The sequence below is a fragment of the Pteropus medius genome, unplaced genomic scaffold (genome assembly GCF_902729225.1).
Source record: "Pteropus medius unplaced genomic scaffold, Ma_sr-lr_union100, whole genome shotgun sequence".
NCBI classification, from domain to species: Eukaryota; Metazoa; Chordata; class Mammalia; order Chiroptera; family Pteropodidae; genus Pteropus; species Pteropus medius.
In genome coordinates this window covers 5,467,510-5,493,322 of record NW_024348242.1, presented here as the reverse complement: position 1 = coordinate 5,493,322, position 25,813 = coordinate 5,467,510, and the positions used below count along the sequence as shown (strand labels likewise).

Below are 25,813 nucleotides of genomic sequence, written 5' to 3'. Positions count from 1 at the left end.
ACTTCACCTCTCTCCTGGCTGTCATGGTTAAAAAAAAAAAAAAAAGCATTCCCTCTGTTTATAATGTAGCTCTCACCTTCGCTACGACCATGGAGAAGCTATCGATATGACCGAGCTCAGTGGAAGTTCACCATCAGGGCGCAACCCTACCCACGCCCTAGGGCTAAACGTCTCTCCCCTCTCGTGCCAAGCAAGGGGAACGGCCTGAGCGCCCAGAAACAAGCCTTGGAGTCACACTGGTTGGCCATCAACGTGTGGACGCCTGTGTGACACAGGGTTTCGCTAAGACACAGCACCTCCATACGAAGTCATTTTCAGTACAAACTTGCTTTTGCCTTTGTAAAGGCAGCTTTGGCAAGCCTCCTATTTGTGCATGTTTTCAAATTCAATGCAGAATTCTGCACATTTACATATTTTAAGTCTGAGCAACATATTCAATCTCTTATTTTACCTCAAATTACCAAAAAGCACTCTGTATCATGCGAGCCTAAGAAACAAACATATTTGGAAAATGCAGAGCAGGGAAAAGTTTCCAAAAAATTATATGTTACGTAAACTAATTAGGCAGAATAATACATTTGAATTTGATAGCTTAATGAAATGGCTTCTTTTATTACTGCTGCCCACCATATTAAAGCAAAATGACAGGAAGTATTAATCTAGAGAAGAAAGTTAAGTGTCCTGCCATCTCCTGAGATCTGGTTTGACTTCTATCCGCCTCTGAACGACGTTCTCAGACCCTTCAGGTTCACCCTCCCCACCTGGCAAGTACCTGATCTTAGATTTAGTTGTTAATAGATTTATAACAGAAAAGCTTTTATGCTTTTGTAAGATTCTTCTTAAAGGACAACCCTAAAATTGGATTATTTCCTGAACTAATCCAGAAAGCAAGATAAGCAGTGGCCTTTTGAAATTTACAGTTTGTACAGTCAGTTCCATGCAGCAGTTGGCAACACTGGGTCCAAGGAGAAGGAAATCTGCGAACACAGAAGCAGATTTCACAGTCTACATTTTTCTCCTTTATTTGGGCCATCGTGTGGAAGAGTGATTATTTTCCAAAACGATTAAGTACTCTCATTAACTAGCCGGCTACAGTACCAATCCTGAAGGAAAAATGTAATAAGCTCTTCTTCTGTTACTGCCAGCTGTCAAAAACTGTTAGAGCTAGTCAAAGCCTTTTAATGTTCCAATCGAATTACTAAATGAGTGGAAAGTCACTGTACAAAACCCATTAAGCTGCATTACTAAGTGTCCAATGTTATATAAAAACTATAAATAACTTTGTACTTTCGGTCTTTTTTCAATTTGCATTTCTCGAAGTAATAGTGATGTTCTGCTGCCGTTAATAAAGTCACTTCGGAGCTGCCTCAGTGTTTAATCCACATGCTCTTTCTGTGTGGAATGAAGATGGCAAGCCATAATCAAACCGGAATTAAAAGCATTCCTTGGAGTATCTGTCATTAACAATTTTAAAAATTAAGAGGAGAGCACTGCAGATATGAAGGCTAAAAATATTAAATACCAGGCTTAATAATCTCACAAGCTGACTTTCCTTTGGGGAATAAAATGCTGTTTCTGTAAAGGGCATCTAGTCTTTTTCAAATATTTGCAAAGGAATTCATACTCTGGTTAAAGGAATATCACTTACTACCGGCTTAAAAATAACAAGCCGGTAGCCAACACTGAACAAATACATCTACCTTGATATTCAAAACTGATTATTAAATTAAGAAGGGTTTGTTCCACACACCGAAACACAGCATTTACTCTCTTAGAACATGGCTGATCTGATAGCTGATCTAAAGGCGCAGAGGGAAATGCCGGTACTCGATATTTGCCCAGATAAGTGGCTAAAGTAAGATGAAGCCCAGATTCACACCACTTAATAACATCAAAAGGCTTTTTTTTCTTAAAAATTGTTAAAAGAAGTTTCCTTCCACACTTTTCTGTTAAGTTCTTCCTTGCTCTGATGAACTCCATCTCTTCTTGTAATAGCTCCTAAAAAAATCAAGACTCTCCATGCTAGTCAGTTTCTCTGATTACCAAAAAAGCAGCTTTCAAACAAAAATTAAGAGTAGTACACACTTGGGAACAAAGAGATCCAAAGCCATAATCAAGTCTGTATATTTTGCACAGGGTAGAAATAATTTTCTTCATTAAGTTTTTTCCAAAATAGCTAAAAAGAACTAATCCAAGATGGACATGCTAACAATGTGAAATATGAGTTTTTAAATCTAAAGGAAAAACATTTTGAAAAGTATCCAAAAACTGAAATGAAGTAAATTGTGGTATATAAATTTAATATTTTTCTCTAAGGAAAAAAAAAATTCAAGTACCATGTCCACGTGGGGGGCAGGGGGAGCAAAGGAAATTTGGAAGAGATTTAGAAGCACTTTGAGCTCTTGAATTTCACTTCAAATCCTGTGCTAACTTTTTAGCACATGAGAACATCTATATTCTATAACAGTTTTTATATTTAAAATGACAGTTCTCAAAACCTAAATACTATATTAGATTTTTGGTAAAAATAAGTGATAATCCTTAAATTTAATATAATACTATAATATGAATTCTTACTTAAAAAATAAATTTTGACACAACTGTATAATTTTAAAATAAATAGCCATGATATAGGCACCAAGTTTTATTTGCTTTTAAATAATACAAATAGAACAAATATGTTATTCAAAATATATATATTTTTAAATTTTACAGAAGAAAAAGAAACTGAAGTGAAACTGTAGGAATTGCTGAACTTCAGATAAATGTTTCTTCAAAACAAGAGAAATTAGTTCCTAAAAGATTCTTCTAAATTTAAAAAAAGATTAAGAAAAACATTAAGCCATTGGGTTATTACATTTTTTAAAAACTACATGTTCTTAATGGGCATATATTTACATTTACAGAAAGTAAACCTAGTTTCCTGTCTCATAAAGCCTCAGATACCACTGATGTCTAAACTAAGCAAAAATAAGTCTTTTTTTATGTTAAAAATTTTAAAACCAAGATCTACCTTAACATTATTTTCCAAGAAAACTTAATAGGGAATGGCTAATCTGAAAGCAAAATGCTGTACAAACCACTTTCAAGAAAAGAAATACATCGTGGGATTATGCTTATACTAGCTGTAGCAGCTAAAACCCCAGATGGTGACACACGAGTTCAGAGGATCAGCCGGTCCTCTCCTCCCTCCTGAATTACCTGGCCAATGGATGTTTGGCTTTGTTGTTTCAGGAAGCACTGTTTCTTACATTCCATCAATTGTTCAAAATCACGCCACATTTTCGCTTGTTTCATATTGGGACCATGACTTTCTCGAATAGCCTTTTGTTTTTCCCGAAGTTTCTATTATAAAAAAATCAAGAATAATTAAATTCAGTTACAGGGATTTACTTCTATTGCCATACTCAGAAGACTATGGTATGCCTCGTACGATCGCTGAATGACAGTTAAGAAAACCAGGTTTTCTATGATGCATGAAAACTACGATGATACAACCAAATAAATGTATGATAGAGGTAGGACAACCTGAAGTTAAAAGAAAAAAGAAAAATATAAAAGTAAGGGAGCGGGGAAAAGCAAAGGGAATCAGGAAAATGGAACAGCATCACGGTGGGGAAAAAAAGAATGAGGATTGCGGGAGTCGGAAGACGTGAGTTTCAACCTTGGCTTTGCCACAAGCTCTGAGGAAGACACCGTATCTTTGGACTTCAGTTTCCTAAATTGTCAATTAAGGCTAATAACTAGGGACACTTATACAAGTATCTGCCTTATAAGATTATTTTTTCACATGACCTAATTGATGTAAAAATACAAGAAAAACTATTAGTTGTTATATGCATTATTAAATATCGTATTCTTTCCTGACTCAATGTATGTACTGTGTATGTCCAAATAAATAAAATTACATGCATATATTTCTCAGGGAGAAGGTGAAGTGTTTTTTTTTTAAACACACTGTTAAACAGGCCCTAATCCTTATTAGGATTATTTTCCTTACTAATAATCTATATGGTTCCACCTGCCCAAACTGTTCTACTCATTGACTTCAAAGTTATGAACAGGAATAAGATAATTTTTCAATCAATTGTAACAATATACTTTGGGTTTACACTATGAGGAGGAGTGACTGAAAGGGGGCGTAGCACAAAGTCAGAGACAATGAGAGGAAAGAAGGAAGGAAAGAAGAGGGAAACAGAGAAGGCGCGAGTGTGACAGAAATACACAGCCTGGCACTGAGTGCGAGAAACCATCCGGGACAGAAAAACAAGCCGAGGCACACAAACGGATTACACGGACCTCCCCATCTCTCCCTTTTTTAGTATGAAGTTGATCTAAGAACACAGGTGAGCCGGCACTTGTCCCAGTGAGAGGCTAAACTGAGCTGAGGACCAGGTTCAAGTCACTTACTAATCACTGCCCTCCCCAGCCACAGCTAATGAAAGGAAACGTGAGAGCAAACAGCAATGGGAAATGAAAAAGAATTCAGAAAATTTTTGACACAATACTCGGCATGCAAATACATCTATTTAAGTGTATGTTACAAATAAAGTACAAGAAATATTTTTATCCCCATAAACTAAAACCAAAGGAGTGAGACAGATCGAGAATTTTAAAACTTCTAAGCATGGTTTTAAGATTAAGGTGCTACTTAAACTGTACCTTTTCTTATATTATTGGAATAATTTCCTTGTCAAAAATCCTAACAACATATAAAAGTTATTTAAAGAACCAAAGACAGGATGTGGGCACCATCTGTGTCGGAAATATTAAATTTAAATTGCTTCATGACCACGTGTGTTTGAAACCTTTAACTTTATGAATGCAACTGACTTTAGTATATAATTTATTCTTAATGTTACTGTCATTTAATGCAGATTAACCTTGTTGATAGTTGCAATGTACAAAAAAACACCTGTCACGGATTCCATTGTTCTTTAAGAGGGAGGTGGTATGGTGGGGGTGAAGTTGCAACTTTCAGTACAATAGTCCATAGTACCTGGCAAGCAAATTCTTGTGAATGGCAGTGTGAACTATGGCATGAGAGGCTGGCCTAGCATCAGAAACTCAGTTGCCTGGGGAGGTCTGTGGACGCCCAGCACAGGATTATTTGAAGGTTTACGTGGTCATCACTTTTTTATTTTTTCAGATGAACTTAATAGATATTTATTTAATGACCATTCTGTCCAAACACAGCAGAACACACACAGTCCCCCAGCACACAGGAAACACCCTCCACAACAGACAGCATGCTGGGCCACAAAACAAGTCCCAGTAAATCCAAGAAGATTTAAAGCAGATCCAGCATCTTTTATGACCACGATTGTATGAAACTGGAAATAAACCACAAGAAGAAAACTGGAAAATCCACAAGTATGTAGCAATTAAACAGCATGATACTGAATAACCAACGGGTGAAAGCAAATAAGAGAGAAATAAAAAAATATCTAGACACAAACAAAAATAGAAATACGACATAACACAACTTATGGGATGCAGCAAAAGCAGTTCTAAGAGGGAAGCCCACAGCAAGCTGACATCAAGAAAAAAAGAAAGAACTCAAACAAACAAACCAACTCTACACCTCAAGAAACCGGATAAATGAGAAAAAATGAAACCCAAACATAGTAGAAGAGGAAATAAAGAGCGGAGAGAAAATAAAACAGAGACTAAAAAGACAATAGAAAAAAATCAATTAAATCAAGAGCTTTTTTTTTGAAAAGATATTCAAAAAGACAAACCTTTATCTATATTCAGCAAGAAAAAAGAGAGAGGACTCAACCAAACAAAATCGGAAATGAAAGAGGAGACACAAACAAATACAAATGATCACAAGAGACCACTATGAACAATCATTCAACCAAAGGTGTACAACTTAAAGGAAACAGAGATGCTCCTAGAAACATACAACCTACCAAGACTGAATCACGAAGAAACAGAAAATCTCAACAGACCAATCACTAGAATAAGATTGAAACAGTAATAAAAAACCTCCCAACAAAGAAAAGTCCAAGACCAAATGGCCTCATTGGTATTCCACCAAACATTCAAATTCTTCCTAAAAATAGAAGAGAACACTTCCAAACTCATTCTACAAGGCCAGCATCACTCCGATATCAAAACCAGACAAGGACACCACCAGAAAAGAAAATCATAGGCCCACGTCCTGATAAACGCAGATGCAAAAGTTCTCAACAAAACACTAGTCAACAGAATTCAACAACACACCAAAAGGATCCTACACCATAATCCAATGGGATCCACTCCGCAGATGCAACGATGGTGTAACATCTACAAATTGATCCATGTGACACGCCACATCGACAAAACAAAGGACAAAAATCACCCGATTCTCTCAATAGATGCAGCAAAAGCCCCTGACAAAATTCAGCATCCATTCATGATAAAAACTCTCAACAAACTAGATATAGAGGGAACATACCTCAACACCACAAAGACCACACATGGCAAGCCCACGACTAACATCGTATTCAATGGTGAAAGCTTTTCGACTATATAAGGAACACAATAAGAATGCCCACTTTCTCTATTTTTATTAAACATCATATGGGAAGTTCTACCAAAGAAATCAGGCATGAATTAAAAAATAAAAGACATCTAAATCAGAAAGGAAGAAGTTAAGAAGTAAAACTGTCTCTTTGTAACGCCATATTCACTTTGAAAGGCTGGGATTATTCTACGTTTGTCTTGAAAATTTAGATTATTTCTATTTTTTCCTTCTGAGTATGGCATGTCATCCCATACCAAAATTTCTCTGATAAAATGGAGGTATCAGCTTTAAGGTTTCCTTTTATTTTTTACTTACTTGCATTAATACGATGGACATTTTATTCACAAGTCATACAGAAAGAACATATGAACACTTTTTAGAGAAATGGGTGATTCCAGATTTGGGACAGAAAATGTACAGGATGAACCTGCAACGTACTGTCATACCAGAAAACGAAGGGGCCGTGAAAGTCTAGTGGGATTGTTTCAGAAAGACTCAGGAGCCGACTTTGAGGCTTCTGCTGGTCAAACATGGGGCACTTGGAGCACTGACAGGAATAATAATTGCAAGAGATTGAAACATCAAATATGTTAAATCTACAAGTCATAAAGATACTTTTGAAGGATGATAACCAATTCAACACTTTGAAAACCAGTAAATAAGCAAATCAAGCAGTTATTCTACCTTTCTTATATGAACCGTACCTTAGAGTAAAACTAAACAGTTGATAAGAAGTTGCTCTTTGCAGAATTATTCCATCCAATAAATGAAAAAGGAACAACTTAATTAGAATGTCACCATTTTGCAAGCTCTGGTGAATTAAATGGACCTAGGAAGTGATCATCAATGGCTGTCAACATTACAAAAAGAAAGCCTTGAGACAGAAGTACACACCACCACTGATGAAGTATGCTTCCCAGACATCGAATAATATTTAAGCAAGCCTCTAGGTCTAACTACCAATTCACAGGACATACTGGGGATGGAAGAACATGCTGATTGACACCACAGGGGCGCCATCAACCAAATTTGGGATGCTGGAAACCCAACGGGACAAGTGATCAAGTTCCCCCTCCCCCCAACGAATAAATTGTAAAGAAAAAAAGTCAGAGGAGTAACCTTGAGAAAAAGAGACTTACATATATCCGCTAATTGCAATGTATGGATTCTTACTGAATCCTGATTTGAACAAATACAGCTAGAACATTGACTGGGTATGGGTATCATGCAATTATTGTTAAATTATTTTTGGCATGATAATGGTATTGTAGTTATATTCAAAAAGAGTCTTTATGACACATACTAAAATATGACCAGATCTCTGAGGTTTGCCCAAAAGTGACTTGGGTGGGAAATGGGTGGGACAACAAAGACACGACTGGCCGTGAGCTTGATCGTTAAAGCTGGGTGACGGTTACATTATAATGTAAGTTCCTTACATTATTTCCTCTACTGCAAGCTTGAAATTTTCCATTTAAAAAACTTTTTAAAAAGCTTTTAAAAAGTCTTCCTTTTTAAGACTTTTAAAAGATTTTTTAAAAGTTTATTTAGCAATTACTCCATTGATTTTCTGAAGTTCTCCTTTACAATATTACTTACAGAATTATGGGAATTAACTTGGCTTTTATGTAAAAGCATAGACACATGTATGTTTTTAATAATGATTCAAACCAGAAAATGTAAATAAGAAGAATTTTGCCATCACCAATTTATTGAGCCAGACCAATAGCTAAATTGTACAATGCATTCATTAAGACTGAAACAAAGCCATATTTTTCACTTGTACTTTCAGAGTGGACAAGCTTCAATATCTATATGTAATCATTTCCAGGTTGCAGACTTAAGAATATTGAAACAATGAAATAGTCAGTATTTTAAAAGAAAAATTGCAGCTAAACAATCCCTACCTATGATGCTACACACTTGACATTACTATTAGAAAAACAAATAAGAAACCTCAATTTTCAACAGTGAAACTAAATAAGAAACAGATAAAACGGTGCACAGAGAAGCACAGTTAGCCCGCACTATGCAACACGGACTTAAAATAACTGAGGATGATCTTGGAACACAGGCAGGTAATTTAATTAAAAAATCTTAATCTACCTATTTTAGTTTAAATACGATAAAATGAACTCCAGAGTGGTTAAGGCATTTGTTCAGAAGCATGAACTTAGGATTAAAGCCAGCCAAGTCCTGAGTTGTTGGTAAATTCAGGTCTTTTTTTAAAAAAGAGAATAGAGCCGGTGTCTTTAAAATGACTGTTAAAATGTGTTGCTTTATAAAGTCAAATAGAAGAATCAATTAGTTGGTCATTTAAGTCCTGATGGTTAAGGCCCTCACTATCTCCCACCTCTTCTACTCGTAGTGGCACAGAGAACTGAGAAAACAAGACTGAATCACACACTCCTATTTCCAGGAGCCCTCACATAAGACGGGCAGGGAGGGAGCTGAATATCTCAAAGTTTTTCGATTATTTGTATTAAATGAACCAATGTTTGTAAAGGACTTAAACCAGTGCCTGGCTCACAGTAAGAGCTTGTGTTTATTCAATAAAATGGATGAATAAGTTTATACTTATCTCATAAACAGAGACCTGAGAATAATCTGAAAACTTGGTAGTTTATTACACATGGCATTTTTGTTTGTTAGGCAGAAGCTTCTGATGAACTCTTTGTGATTTAAAACTATTTTTTTCTCCAAAAATCCGTGTGGCTTCACTTCTATAAAACTAAATTCCTAAAGAAGAATCCTCACCTTTGACGGCGATTAAGAAGGATCCAGTTTCCCCTTGGAAACTATACTATAACTTTTTAAAAAGAATGACAATGTCATAACCATGTGCTGAAAGCCTGAATTAGCCACATTTAAAAAAAATAAATAATACATTCTTACCTTTCCAAGGTTTTCCTGTTCAGCAATATTTTTGGTATACTGTTCCCTAGAGAGTCAACATAACGATTTAGTTTCAATTTCCTTCAACTGATTTGATCATACAACTAAATTATAAATCAATAGATCTATCTAAACATATTAAACAGTATAGTATAGAGTACTGGAGTCAGAATGAAACCCATTATCAAATACTTTCCCCATTTTTAGTCGGTCCTTCCAGTAAATAGTAATTTAAGGGAAAAAAGGCAAAACATTGCATAAGAAATTAAGAGATTTAAAATGTTAAGTACTATTTCTGGTTAATCTACCCTTAAACAATGGCAACCCATTTGCTTAAATTACACTTTGCTTTTGAAGAGGTTTGCAGATGGGAGAAAGGAGGCATTTTTTAAACACTAGATAGCGTCTACCCCCACATTCCACTTCTCGGAAGTCATCCTACAGAAAAACTCTCACGACTTAGTCAAGATAAAAGCAAAAACCATTTACTTCACCATTGCTTATAACAGTGCAAATCTGCAAACAAACTAAAGCTGATAGATGGGAGAATGTTTAAATAAATTATGGTGCATCCAATCAAAGGAATAATATATAGTTTAATTTTATTTTTGTATAAACACACACAAATTCCCCAAGTGTTTGCTACCCACCCCCAGACACGCTGGCAAGTGCATGAGAAAGGAATATGGAATAACGTACACCAAAATATTAATGGGAGACATTTCTGAGGCATGGCGATGTGGACAACATTCAATTTTTGTGCACTATACTTCATAACAGTTACTTTTTGTTTTTTATAAGTATTTCTTTTGTAATCTAAAAAAACCTGCAGATTTTTAATGTAAAAATAAAAATACAAATAACATTGCTACTGTATTTTTAAACGAAAGCACAGTTATATTTCAACACTACAGGAGACAAAAAGTGAAATGTAAAGAGCTACGGACAAGACTGAAGGATGAGGACGAAGGAACCGATGACCAAGAGGGTGAGAGACTTCAGACCTCACGTGCGGATGGATAAAGCCGACGGAAAGCTACGCTGCAGCGCTCCAGAAATTAAACAGCACAAAATTGGGAATCTAACAAATCACACACACAAACAGAAACCCTCGTAGCCAAGTGAAGGAATATTCACATTTAGGCAAAAAGGGAGGTAACCGTGATCAGCATGGAGAGAACGTCCACCAGAAGTGCCCCGAGTCCTCACAGGGCTGAAGCGAAGGGAGGGGTTGTGTGCGGGAGTGAGGGTGGACGGGGACAAACACAAGCCTGATGGGCCTGCATTTTGCTTTTAAAATTTATGAGCTGCTACGTCCAACTGTTTGTCTTTCCAGCTCCCCAATGAAAAACAGCTTGGAGAATGTAAACAACATATTGTCTCAAGAAGAATATAGGGTCATAGTTCAGATAGCTTTAAATAATTCATTTATTACCCTAGGCCTGAGAAATATCTAAATTGTTTAAGAATTTTCACTTATATTTTAGCAAGAAATCAACAGGCTCGTACTCTTTTTCCATAACACTAATACATAATTTTAATTTATTCAAGAAATAATTACGGAGCACTTGTTATGTACCAAGCACACTCTGGGGTTTCAAGAAGAAAACAGGACAGACGGCACCCTTGTTCTCCAGGAAGTCATGCGATATAATTTCCAAAACATGGCTGCGTACATTATATTTACCTTGATCCTCTGTGGCATATATTATTCACCTTATTTTATAATGAGGAGGTGATTTGCTCAAGGTCACAAAACTAGGAACTGGAAAAACCAGGTTCGAAACAAAATTTACAGTCCCTCCCTAGAACTTTGAAATAAAACAGGCTGCCTCTTTAAATAAAATTAAAATTTGCAGATGATCTTTCAAAACCAAGCTAAGTTTTTAGACCTGTAGCCTTACCAAAAAGCACCACAAAAATAGAAAATGAAATAACCATAAATATACTGTATCTATAATACTAACAATATTTTAAACATGTATCAGTGAGTTTAGAACATAATTAACTTCATTCTATTCATACTATTCTACCATGTACTACTCTAGTCAAGGCTCAATATTTCTCTAAGAAAACTAAGGAATGGTAAAGGTTTCCAGTAGTTTTTAAAATGATGAAGAGGAATGTCTGGTTAGAAAACCCATCAGAAAACCAGTAGTTCAGAAGCAATATTTCTTTACTATTTTACATCAATAACTTTGGAAGAAATGACACTTTATTTCTAAAAGCTTTTATTTTTCAAAAACAAATTAACTTCTCACTTTTGTGAAACATTAGCACTGACCATAGAGATTTATTTGAGCTAAGTTTACATTCAATGAAAAAATCCGAATACATAAATTTAATATGTTTGATACATTGGAGTATTAGAAAAAAATATTCTATTTATAGGATATCTCCGGTCTGGCTTGCATTCCAGTGCATTATCTATATAAAAATTAGACTCTGCAAGACAGTTCATTTCTTACATTCCTTTTTGCAATATCAATGTATAGGACATTAAAAATCTCAACTGCAGTTTGGAATAAATGTGAATCATACATTCTGAGTTCTTACTGGATAATAAAAGCAAAAGATTTGAAGTGTGGTAAGGGACAAAGAACGCTTATCTCGTTCAACTGCTGCCTTTTATCACAGCTAGCAATTCAATCATAGATGTATTTATTAAGGCGGCATTTGATTTATTGCAGTATGCTGCGAGCTGGAATCACAAAACAAAATCGCCATCTAAGGACGAGTGGTGTCTCCATGGCCTTCCTCACTTTGAAGGTTGGCACACTGCAATCACACAGCGTCTAGCTGAAATGCAGTCACTCGCGCTGCATAAGGAGCAGGCAGATGACTAGAGTCCAAGCCACGTGGGACTTTAAAAATAGACAAACCTTAGTGCTTCTAAAAAAGCAAGTATGAAATTATACGTATTCCTGGGGACGGGGAAATGGGGAGTTTCTGTTTGGGGTGATGAAAACCATTGGTAATATATGGTAGTGACGGCTGTACGACATTGTGAATATAATCAATGCGACTGAACTGTACAATTAAAAATGCTTAAAATAGCGATTTTTATGTTATATATCTTTTGCCACATTAAAAAAAGCAAGCATGCAAGAAAGAAAATTATATGTATTAACAGCTGGCAAGTGCTAGACTACCCAGAGGATGTTTAACAAGATTTAAATAATATCTTAGTATCTGCTTATTTAAGTACTCCAAATTTTATAATTTCATCTTATTTATAAACCTGTTATAGGTGAAAACATTAAGGAACTCAAGATAAAAACAACAAAACTACTTGCCTAATTGCCTTTCTTTTTTCTTGTTGGTCAGAAGAGACATATGCTTTCATCTCATCAGTAGCACGGCGAAGCTGGACTTCCAGGTTCTAAGTGGAAAGACTAAGTTTTAGGTTAAGTCCTTGATATGTAAAAATCTCAGAAAAGTTTCGGGTCTACTTTCTTTGTCTTACCTTAATCATACAATTTGTATAATGGTATTTGCTTTCTTCTTGAAGACATTCTTCGCGGAGTCCTCTGACTTCCTACGATATATAAATTTATTTATTTATTTTTCTTTTTTTCTTCTTTTCTTCAGTACAATATGTAATTTTAAATGAGAAACATTATTGAAAGAAGAAACATTATTGAAAGATGCAGAGAGGATGACTAAATGCACAACGAAAGAAATAGCGTCAGTCACTTTTTCCTCTGCGACTGTAACTTCGTTTACTGTAACAGACTAGGCTGCAATCCAGAGACTACTCATACCACTCGAAGACCACAGGCTCAGCTATTCATTTATTAAGTACCTACTGTGTGCCCAGCTCTGTTAGGTGCTGGGGACACAGCAGTGAACAAGACAGGTCCCTACCCTCATTCAAGCAGAGGAAACAGACGCACACGAGGGAACGTGGGATGAAGGCAGCTTCAGATGGGGATAACTGCTGGGAAGAAAGTTCAGCAGTAGAATGTGATAGGGTGACTGAGTGGGCAACGTTAGATGGGTGATCAGAGACGATCTCTAGAAGGAGGTGACATTTAGGCTGAGATCTGAAAGATGAAAAGGAGAGGTCAAAGCAAAGAGTTGGAGGCAGAGGGTCCTGGACTGAGAAGAGCACACGCAGAGCCCTGAGGTGAAAACGAACTTGGCCTGTTGTGAGGACAAGCGGCAGCCGATGCGGCCGGAGGCCTGGGGGTGAGGAGCAGGGCACGTGGACATGAGGCTCCCGAGGCAGCTGGGGCCTTGGAGACCAGAGCTGGGAAGTTAGGTTTTAAGAGCAATGGGAAGCCAGGGGAGGGTGGCCTGGGTTTTACACAGGTTTCTTCGGCTGCTTTTTGGAGAATAAGCCACAGGAAGGCTGGCGTGGAAGTGGGCGAGCATGTGGTGGGTTGCTTTGGGAGTCCAGGAAAGACATTATGGGGGCCTGGGCTTCGGCAGTAGTGGTACAGGTGGAGAATTCGGGGCGTGCCCATCAAGTTTGAAGAAACTAAGATCTCTGGAACTTCGGAGACAGACTCAGGGGATAAGAGAAAAGATTGAGAAATCTTTCGACAGTGGTGTAGTAAAAATATGACTCACAGCAGTTTTTACTAAATTGTTAAAGTAGAAACTGTCTTCTTACCTGCTCTAATTTGGACCGATTGCTTTCGAGGCCTGCCGCACAGCTGTCGTACTGGGCTTTCTTTTCATCGCACTCCTGGGTTAGCTCCTAGGATATAAAGGGTAAATGACTGAATAAGTGAAAACAAAGGCCTAAAGTGTGGCTCTGACACAAGGCATGCCCTTGTCAGTCTTGTAACTGAACTCTAAGCTTCTTGGCATACTTAAGAGTTATTTATAAAACAATCAGACATTTGAGAATTATGACAGATGAAGGTGCTGATAAAAACAACAGCTACCACGCGTTAAGCTGTGTGCCAGGCTCTTTGTCAGGAGCGAGGGATACAGCAGTGAACAAAACGGCCAAAACTCTTCCCGTCAAGTAGCGATCAGGCAAGCAGACATGCCGCTGAGTGCCGCGATGGGCAAATGCAGGGCGTATGGGAGTGCGTGGGACTCTCACTGGATCTCACCCAGGCTTGGGGACCAGTGGGGACAACTTCCTGGGGAAAATGATATCTAAGTTGAGGTATGAATGATTAGTAAGAATAGTTAAGAGGAAGGTGGACTAGGAAAGAGAATGTTTAGAAAAAAAGGAACGCCACATATAAAGTCTCGGAAGCTGGAGAGAAGAACCACTGAGGATGCACAGTCGCCTGTCACGCGGAATGTGTCTGGGACGTGCGAGGAGACGTGGAAGGCTCCGGTCGGGGCCCAATCAGAACTCTGTGAACCACATTAGGGCATCTGAGCTTTACCTCTGACAATAACTACATCTCACAACAACCCCTTTGGGCGTTAATATCCCCAAACCATGCTTGGAGAAAGTTCAGGGAGTCCAAGTACCTTGCCAAAGATTATACTGCCTGAAAGAGGCGTCAGAATTCAAATTCGGTCTGCTTGAGTAGTTTCAAACTTTTCTCTAATGTAATATTTTGAATTAGATAATCCGAAAATCTTTTGCTACGAACACCTAGAAATGCCAAAAGTATCTGTGAACGCTTGATAAGGTAGAATAAACAGCCTTGCAAATCCAGAGCGGACCTCAACTCTCTAGGAAGTATGAGAAATTACCAGAGCCAGAAATTACCCTATGCTGCTGGAGTGAAGGTGTCGGCATAGTCGATCTGGCTTAACAGAGTGATTAGAAGTCCTGGAGGATGGACGACTAGGCCCTTGGCCTGTGTGGCTTGTGCAGAGAGGGAAGTTAGAACTGGGAACCCCACGGTAAATCCAAACTGTTTTTTCAACCTTGGAACCCGTAAGTAAAGGGTTAACCCCAGGCCTGGCCTGAAGCTGGCCAGCCTCAGAATGACCTTGGTTTTACACAGCAGTTTCCTTGGGGACAGGAGAGTTAACATAAATGGGTAATGTGGTGTTTCCTCTGTCATATGGGGCTGCATCTGGTTTGAGGTGACAAGTACAATATAAAAGATTGGTGGAAAAAAGGAGCTGTGGCTTTTATGTATCAAAGTGACCTACAGACACCTAGGCTCTCACCAGTGATGGTCATATGCACCCTAAGTGGGAGAAGGGGCAACAGAGGCCATGTACTGGGTACACTGGGCCTCTTAATGAGAAGAAGAGATGTTAGTACTTGAAAGCCTTCTTTCTTGTCTGCGAGTTGATGGCCAAACTGATCGGTAAATGCCGCCGTGCGGCTGAGGAGGCGGATGGACAGGGGCCCATCCTCAGGCCCGTCTGGGGTTTGAACTTACCCCGCCTACAGGGACTAAGAGCTCCCAGGCTGAGCCATGAACTTGAAGTTAGCTCCGTGTCTGTGATATTCCTAAAACACCTGGCAGAACAAGTGTAAAACCAGTCTGAAGGGACACACCCTCCACCCTAGCTGCCAGGATTCAAGAGACAAAACCTCAAGATAAGCTCATAGTCCAAAAGTATAAACACATAAGGAGACAATCAATTCATTATGAGTGAGAATCAGAACCCATACAAAACAGGACTATACCTCCAGAAATATTGAATGCTAGAAGTAAACCTACTAAATAAGTATGCTTAAAATAATTAAAGTTATAAAGGAGGAACTGAATATACGATTTAAAAAGAGAGTAAACTTAGACCAAAAAAAAAATCATTAAAATTAAAAACTAAGATATTGTGACATAAACATAAGATTAGACACAGCTCAGGAAATAAAAGAATGAACTAGAAAATAGAGCTGAAGAAATTATCGCAAAGTCATCACAAAGATACAAAGAGATGAAAATATAAAAGTGAAATTAAGCAGTAGAGAACGATATAAGTATGTCTAACATACATCTAATAGGAATTGCTAGAGAACAGACTAGAAAGACCAGGGGAAAGAATATTTGAAGGTATGATGCAGAATTTTTCCAGAATTAATGGAAGACAAAAAGCACAAGCTCCATCAAAGCAAACGAAACTAAATCTATACTTAGATCATGGTAGTGAAAATGGATAACACCAAAGATAGAAATATTAAAACTAATTATAGGGACGACATTACCTAAAAAGAAATAATAATTAAGCTGATAGTACACCCTTCGACACAACAAAAGATATCAGAAAGCAATGAAAATAATTTTTTTTCTGACCAAGCCATTACGTAAGAAGAAGAAAAAAGATAGTTTACTTATAGTAATGATTCTTTACTGAGAGCACCACTAAAAGAAAACAAAACAAGGAAATTTAATTTCAGGAGGAAGCGAACTGAATCCAGAAGGAGAGATTAAAATACAAGAAGCAATGGTGAGAACTGCCAAATATGTGGGTAAATCTAAACAGAAAATGATGTATAAGGCGGTAATTATAATAGTAACGATGGCCATGACAACCACTTTTACAGATGAAGAATAAAATGGAAATAAAATACCAGAGGATAACAATAGGGTGTAAAATTATTCTAAGGTCCTGTATTGTTTGAGAGATGCTGCTTAACTTTAGACTTTAAGCCGGGAAAATACGTTAAAAATTAAAGAGTAAACAATATCAGAATGGAAGATAGAAAAAAGAAATAAAGGGAAACAAGAAGATAAAGTGAACAGGATTGGTCCAATGGAGGGTAGGAAAGAGGAAAAGAAGAAAAAGAACAGTAAATGGAAATAAATCCCAATGCATCAATAATAAGAGTAAACATAAATGAGACTAAAGTCACCAATTAAAAGACTGAATGTAAGAAACTATACCCACACAAAATCGAGCTATATGCTATTTATGAGAAATAAACAGACAAAAATACATATATAGACAAAGGAAGCTGAAAGTAAACAGAAATAAAAAGATATACCAAGCAACACTAACCATAAGAAAGCTGGTAAACTTACATTAATTGTAGACAAAATAAGACTCCTAGGCAAAAAGTTTTTCTGGGAATAAAGAGAGTCAAAAAACAATAGCAAAACATAATTTACCAGGAAGTTTTTTTTTTTAAACCTGGAATCTTTTTTTAATTGCGGTAAAATACACATAACATAAAATTTACCATCGTAACCATTTTAAGTGTACTTAGCAGTAGCATTAAGCACATTCACATGGCTGTGCAACCAACCAATCTTCCAGAATTCTTTTGATCTCTCAAAACTGAACCCCTGCCCCTATTAAGCAGCAGCTCCCCATTCACCGGGAAGCCCTGAACAACACATTTTAGAAGCCTGATCTGATGAACACATGGTGAACCCCGTACTCAACAACTGGGTAACACAACATTCTTTTCAAGATCAAGTCACTAAAAAAATTAGGTTGGCTTCAGATCTCTCCGCGGTCACACTTAACTCCAGAAGACTATGGAGCTAGACTCTAAAAGCTCTCAAGGGAAGAAAGCATGATGTAAGAATTTTATGCTCAGTCAAACTGTTTGTTGTTGAAGCATTTAAGGCAACAAACTCTAGAACATGCACGAACTTATCAGGAAATATTCTTCTTCTGAGCCTGTTCTGAGGACTCTACGAGAGGACACAGAAGAGACAGTAAAAAGGAGGGAAAAGGGTAGTGAAAGGGTAGGTCACGAGCACTGAATCTAATAATTACAGGCCTAATACTAAAAACAAAAGTGTGAATGAGGGTAAAAGAACAGTCTAAGTGTCACATGCCCCAACAATGTAGAAACGATACAATAAAACCTTCAGGAAAGGGAAGGGGAAAAGAAAGTGGAAGGCGGAGTAGGTAAGCTGGTTTCCTTACTTTTTAATTACTAGAGATGGGATGGGGGGCGGGTGTCAAGGGTGTAATTTAAAGCTGATGAATCAAGTCACAGCATAAACATATTAAAAGTATAAAGGTAAACAGTAAGAAAGACAATACAATCGACTAAAATCAGGGGCTAAAGGAGAGGAAGGGAGGGAGGAGGAAGAGGAAATATATTAATATCATCACTGTTCAAAATTTGAATTAATAGATACTATCTACAGAAATAGATGATTAATAGTGGAGTTATATAACCACAAGAGCAAAACCACAAGCCAGAACACACACACGTACAGACACAGAGAGAGAATGAGAAAGAGAGAGAAAGAGGGAGGGAGGAAGGAAATGAACAGAGGATTTTTTATAGGCTTTTAAAATCGAAAGCAAAACATAAAATGCACCACTAAGGCCAAATATGGCTGCATTTCAATAAACATAAACGGGCTAAACTTATCTATTAAAATAACCTTTCAGATTATATGACATAACAAGACCCAATCCCAGATCAATTCAGAGAAACACCTAAAGTAATTTTTTAAAAAAGTTGAAAGCAAAAGATGGGCAAAAGCACAGCAGGCAAACACAAACAGAAGGAAGCAGACATTTTAACCTTAGCATCAGTCGGAGTTGAATTCTAACCTTCCCCCGGCCCCCAAGAAAAGGCTTCGTTTTTTTTACAAAGTAAAAAGTGTGGAGAGCAAACTTTATGTAGCCAATAGTTATCTATTCATTAATTCTCAGGAAATTTCTAGAAAATTCATATGGAATTGTTAATAGTTTTTACTCTGGAAACCGTGCTGGGGGTGCAGGGAGGCAAATAATCCTATTCTTTCCCTTAAATAATTCTTTACAGTTTGAATTTTTGCCAAGAGCATAGTTTTACCTTTATAAGAAAAAGTAATCAATAAGAAATATTTCAGTAAAATGAATAATTATCGTCGTATACTTAAAAATGAGCATTTCAGCTTTTCCCCATATTGGCAATTATATGTAGTCATTTGATTACATATGATTTATAAAATTGCTCTGAAGAAAACATGAAACCTTTCAAGGTGCTACTCCTAGATAATTATAAAAGATTTAACTACGTTATAGATCTTAATCGTGATGCTCTAACTTTAAAACAGCTGTTATTATTTAAATTTAGAACAGCATGCAAATACAAAAGAAGAAGAATGCAATGATAACTTCACTCAAACAATGCACTTCGCTATAAAGTTCCCTCAACATTTGGAGGTTCGGCCATTAAAGCTAGCATTATAAATTACCTTGAAGTGCTCCAGCACTCCAACAATATGGAAAAACACCTACGGAGTTTCGAGTGTTAAATAAGTTAAGTATCTGAAGTAGAGAACAATTAAGAATTTCAGTTAAAGTTGAGAAACAGCATAACATCGATGGAGTGTCTACTTATTTTTTTCAGGATACTTTTTACCACAAAAGGTTTCTGGGTAGAAACAGAACCGTGTACGGATGGAGGAGATGGGCACATGGAGATAAGCACTCGCCAAATGCGTTGAACTCAGACAATAAAACAAACAAACAAAAACAAAAAAAACAGTTATTGAGAATGTAGGCAAGTCCTGCACTCTCTCTTAGATTTTTTTATCGTGGTAAAATATACATAGAAATGACCACGGGAGCCGTTTTCAGGTGCACAGTTCAGCGGCATCAGAGACGTTCACATTGCTGTGCCGCCATCGCCGAGACCCGTCTCCAGAGCCCTTTCATCTTCCCACACTGAAACTCGGTGCCTGTCACACGCCAACTCCATTTCCATCTCTTCCCTCCCCTGGTGCCCTCTGTTCTACCTCCTGTCGCTACAAATGTGACGTCCCTAGGTAACTCATAGAAATGAAATCGTACAGTATTTGCCTTTTCGACATGACAGAAGACAGAGGTGGGAATGCTGTAGATGGCTTCCGCACCCCTGACGTGGTGAATATGGGAGACCTGGGAGGGGTATTATTTGAGAACGCTGGTGAGGTAGCTATATTTCTTGGTAATAGGAGAGGTGGACGATGCTTGACATACAGAGGAATCTAGTTAAATCATAGGAAAATGAATTTCAGGTGTTGGTTACATTATAATAAATGACTTTACAAAATTTAAGATCTAGGATATGGTTTTACTTAGAAAATGATTTGGTTGAAAAACAATAATATTCCTTCTTTTAAAAATGTTTTTAATAATTATAATGATAAATACCTTTTTAAAAAGTTCTTACATATTAGTCCTTATTGCAAAGTGCCTTATGTTATGTCATTTAACCATTAGACCACCCTATTAAAAAGGGACTAGCTTACAGATGAGGAGACTGAAGTTTGTAAAGTCGCTTACCCAAGGTTATCTAGACCTGATTCTATAGCCCACGTTCTTAATCGTCCTGTCCAGATTGTGTCCCTATAATTAGTGCAATTGGTACCAACTGCCTTTGACCTGCTGGTGTTTCCCAACCACAGTATGTCATGAAGCTTGTCCTAAATCTATGCCACATGTGCCCTTATTAGCTCTATACTGACAGATGGCACAGTTTAGTCACATACACCAAATGACTCTTTTACTAAACGAATAAATGAGCAATATATTTCAAAAGAATTAACAAGTATGGAGCAGAAGGGTAGTGTAGAGAAAATGGGCCCTGAACTCACATAGACCGCAGTATGAGTCTCTGTGCCATCCGTTATGCCATCTTAAACAAGTTATTTGACTTCTCTAAGCTACAATTTCCTCACCTGTAGAAAATCTGAAAATGTCTATTTTGTGGTTGTTATGAATATTAAAAGTATAAATGAGAAAGCACTAATATGACATTACGAGAGCTCAATAATAATCTATTTAATTCTGTAGAAGTCTGCTTCTAGTTCTAGAAGACTCTTGCTATTTATATGTATACTATACTTGATTTGATTTTTAAAATATTTTGTATAGATGTTCTGTTAATTAATTCAAAAATATTTATTGAGAACCTATATTATTCTAAGCTTGGTTCTACAAACCAGACACTTAGAACTCTGGTAGAGATTATGGTAATCTTAAAAGGGACATAGTAATTCTTTTAAAATTCCAAAAAAAAAAAACCTTTCTAATTTAAGATACAAAGTAATTTCATTTGCGTGACATAGTCTTATAGCAAAACTCAACATGGTCTGTCTTGAAGTCTTCACCTTAGACTTCACCTAGTCTCACACGATGCTCCTAGGTGACCACACCCTCCCCTGGGCTGTGCCCACACATCGTATCTGGGACGATGCTTACCCACTCCAACTGGAGCCCTGATGTCTTCTCCTGAACTCTCGCTGGATATTAACTTCAATGTGTCAACAATGAATTCATCATTTTCCCTCTTCTTTACCCACTGCCTCCACGAAAGCTGGCTCTTTATCATCTCTAACCTGCATTGTTAGCAGCTTCAAACCTCAAAATTATTTTTGCTCCCTTTTGTTCCCTTGTCCACAATTAGTGTTCTTCCACATATTGTTCAGACCTATTCCTTCTCGTCCATTTCTTCCACCCTCATTCCTTCTAACCTACACTATCAAAAGGCACTTGATTGTACTTTTATTTATTGGAAGTATAATTATAAAGCCATGGAGACTGACCCTGTCAAAATCCTAATAAGAATATGTCAACAAATAAGGAAAATAAAACAATGGCCTACAGATTGGAAACACTCCATATTCATCCCAACCTTCGAGAAATAGGAAGCCGAGGAGTGCAATAGCTATAGGACCATTGCTCTAATTTCCCACACAAGTGATGCCCAAGATGATGCAACAAAGGCCTCTCCCTTCTATGGAGCAAGAAATGCTGGATGTTCAAGCCGGATTCAGAAAAGGAAGCAGCGCCAGAGATCTGATTGTGAGCACTTGCTGGATACTGGGATGTGCCTAAGAATTCCAGAAGAAGGTCAGTCTGTGTTGTACAGACTACAGGAAAGCCTCTGACCTCATTGATTGTGAAAAGCCACAGGCTGCTCTGAAAGAGCTGGGTGTGCCTCAGTGCTTGGCTATCCCGATGTGTAACCTGTTGTGGACAGGAAGCCACTGCCGGGACAGAGCGTGGAGGGACAGGATGGTTTCCTACAGGCACAGGTATCAACAAGGGTGCACTTTATCTCTCTATTTGTTTAAGCTGTACACAGAACATGTCAGGAAAAACTGGGCTAGACTCAGAGGAAGGAGTAAAAACTGGTGAAAGAAATATCAGTAACTCGAAACACGGAGATGACATCGTCTTACTGGCAGGAAGTAGAAGTGGTTTAAAATGACTTTTGATGCAAGTGAAGGAAGAGAGTGCCCAAGCAGGACTGCATTTAAACATCAAGAAGACAAAAATCGTGCCTATAGAAGAAATACGCAACTTTAACAGAGACGACGGAAGCACTGAGATTGTTAGAGATTTCGCTTATCCCGGCTCACTCATCAATTCAGATGGAGAAGCAGCCAAGGAATCAAGAGAAGGCTGAGACTCGGAAGGGCAGCAACGGAGAAGTAGGAGAGATCACCAAGAGCAAAGGCGTGTCACTGGACGCCGAGGCTAAGATCATCCACACCCCTGTGTTCTCGGTTGTTATGTACGGATGTGAAAGCTGGACAGTGACGAAGGCTGATAGGAAACACACCAATTCATTTGAAATAATGGTGTTGGAGGAGAGCTCTGCAGATACCCGGGACCGCCAGAAAGACGGACAAGTGGGGCCTAGAGCAAATTAAACCTGAAACACCGTTGGAGGCAAAAATGACAAAGCGGAAGCTGTCCTCCTTCTGGCGCATCATGAAAGCCACACGTGAGATGGATTGACTCTATCACAGAAGGCATGGGTGGGAGTCTCCAGGGGCTGAGCAGGGCTGTTGAGGACAGGACATTGTGGACATCACTCGTCTACAGTGTCACCAGGAGTCAGAGCTGACTCAATGACATGTAATGGATATAATTATAAAGACTATGGCAAACAAGGGAAATATAATATAATAACTGAATAGAACCTTAGAGTAACGAGAGGCAACATATGCTACTATATTTCATTCCAACCATATTAAAAATATTTATATATAGGAGGACAAGGATAAAATGCAAAGATGAACACTGTCCAGCTGTTGGTAAGAGGGTGATGGGTGCTGTACTGAAGTCAGAGTGCCTGACATACTCAGAGCCTCTCCAGAGGGAAACATCTCTGGGCAGCCCTACGTAGTACCATGTCACCCCCCTTTCTCCCCGCTCTCACCCCCGAGCAGAGCTGGTTAAACTAAGGATGGACCCCTGATCTGACCAGAGGATAGCCTCGTACTCTTTGGGGGAGTCTGTCATGAAAAACTGCCCTCCAAAAAAGAGGAGCTGCACTAGAAATCTGAATTAGAAAATGCAGAAAAATAGGGCAGTTAGTAGGGAAAACTTCAACGCAAAGTATGTGGAAAGAAGGCCATGCATGGTGTGAGATATTAATCATGAGGAGCCATAAGCAAGCTGAAGTTACAAGTGCACCAATTCAAAGAGTAAGGAGAAACTATGAGAGAGAGAAGAGAAACAGTTTTCACCTGGCTGGTGGCAGGAACAGAGAGGCCAATACAAAGAGATCCACTGAGTTGTGCTATTGGTGCAGCAGAAGCATAAAGAACCTGGCTCTGCCATTTACCAGCTGTGTAACCTTGGGCAAGTCCTTTAACTCTCTGTGCCTCTATTTGCTCATTTATGTAAGGGGGAGTCCCCATCTTAATTGGTGGTCATGAGATAAGGCCATGTGCTAAGCTTCCTGAAGCCTCCCTGAACCAAAATGCTCTCTGGTTATACAGCACCTCTACCTGTTCCAGATAAGGTTATATCCCTGATCCTTGGATTTCCATGACAGCCCACTGCCCTTGTTGTTCTAAATATCCTTTCGATGAAAACCTTTATTTCAAATATAAATGGATTTAATAAAAGAACTAATTACAAACAGATTAATTAGCTTACAGGGAGAAATGATATCATCTCTAGAAATACACAGAGCCAGTCCCTTTTGCCTCCAAGCTGCTCACTCAAGAAAAGCATTAAGAAAACCAATGATGGGGGGCTGGGAGAATGGGGTGAAAGGTTAAAGAAGTACAAATTAGTAGTCGATGGATGGTCAGGAGGATGGGGAGCACGGCATAGGGAATGCAGTCAGCAGTAACGCAATGGTTGGGTGGAGAGCCAGAGGAGAGAAAGAACAATCGGGGGGATCATTTTATAAAAGACATAAATGTCTAACCAATGTGCGGTATACCTGAAACTAATAAAATAAAATAATAAAATAAAAAGAAAATCAATGAATTAAAACATAACCATGGAAGTACTTCTTGATGTCCTCAACCTGTACACCTCACTCAAAAATCTTTCTGACACATGTCCTTTCTGATAATCTCTTCATTTTCTTCCTCTTTCTTTATCAGTTAAGAATATGATTCTGATGTTTTTTTCTACAAGTTTTCAAGTTGAGTTATCTTTTGTTCTTCTTGAATTCCTTCACGTGTTTGCCTCATCTCACCTACTAGAGTATGAACTCCAGAGAACAGGGACTTGTCCCTTCCACTTCTTTTGTGATGGCAGCAGTGAGTAATGGAACAGACAGGAGATGTGAAATAAGATGACACAGATGCTAGAGTCAACTCCTAACTCTCTCGCTGCCTCCTTCTCTATTTGTATAAGTCACTAAACCTGTCCCGGAAGTGACGTCTATCTGATTTCAAAGTCCATGTGATTTTTCGTTCGGCTTCTCTGACTGACGGATGGCATTCACGAGGAGCTCTGCGGTTCCATCCTCGGGCACACGCTCACATCCAAACCTAAAATGCTACGTGGAGAGTGGTAACCACTGCCAATGTCAAATGGCAGAGGCCGCCTGGTCTGGCCTTGCGGAGGGCATTCCTTCCAACGGTTTATCTTCAAAGCAGTGGTTGGAATTCGCTTCCAAGCGATGGTATTTCATCACTTATCATCAGCTATCGCAGTCTGCCCCCAGCAAAGCAAGTTCACTAATCTAAAGTTAACTTGTCACCACTCGTTGGCAGACTTTGAGCTTTTACCTGGCCACAGAAGAATGTGTCTTCATATTTATAGCTCTGACATGCATATGATTTAAAGCAAAAAGCTCATCTGGCTGCACTTGTGATTTTGGCTTAAACTCTTCATTCCCCCCCAAATCTGTGATTTAAAAAAGCAGCATAAATTAAACAGAAACCTTTGTAGGTCACATTACTACTTTCTTTTGCAGAATCATATCAATATAATAATAATAATTAATAATAATAATAATTTGTTTTCTATAAATTACCCAAGTAAAATATTCAGGATTCTAATTACTACATCTCAGCAAGATAGAATCCTAAAATTATCACAAAGTCAAATTCACTTACTTGACATTTCTGACGCAACTGTCGTAGTTCTTTTATAACTGGGGCTAGAGCTGACTTCTTTTCAGATACCAGTGAATTCAGTTTTTTCACCTGTCATTTAATCAAAATATATGACATCTTAAAAAAAGAATTCAAAAGAACAAAACTGCTAATGCATAAAGATATTTACTCAAGTGTCAAGTGTAAGAGTAAAAAAACTATAAATTACTTGAACGCCAAACAATGGGGAAGTGATTTAGTAAACCTAGATTACTTAATAAGATAGAATACCATT

The 25,813-nt window shown here is 38.0% G+C and overlaps 1 protein-coding gene across 9 annotated transcripts in view; it reads right to left on the bottom strand.

The window, feature by feature from the left end:
- Positions 1–2,616: 2,616 nt before the first annotated feature.
- IFT81 (intraflagellar transport 81) overlaps positions 2,617–25,813 on the bottom strand; it is a 68,358-nt gene continuing 45,161 nt past the window's right edge. For 7 of the 9 annotated variants that reach the window (XM_039879405.1, XM_039879404.1, XM_039879406.1 and 4 more), the window contains 6 exons: positions 25,540–25,629; positions 14,025–14,111; positions 12,873–12,944; positions 12,703–12,788; positions 9,407–9,452; positions 2,617–3,345 (listed from right to left, as the gene is read on the bottom strand). In XM_039879405.1, the coding sequence (XP_039735339.1) occupies positions 3,163–3,345; positions 9,407–9,452; positions 12,703–12,788; positions 12,873–12,944; positions 14,025–14,111; positions 25,540–25,629 (564 nt within the window). In that variant the 3' untranslated portion in view covers positions 2,617–3,162. Of the gene's footprint in view, positions 3,346–6,957; positions 7,059–9,406; positions 9,453–12,702; positions 12,789–12,872; positions 12,945–14,024; positions 14,112–25,539; positions 25,630–25,813 lie in introns of all 9 variants that reach the window. The other 2 variants (XM_039879412.1, XM_039879413.1) reach the window with 2 other exon arrangements.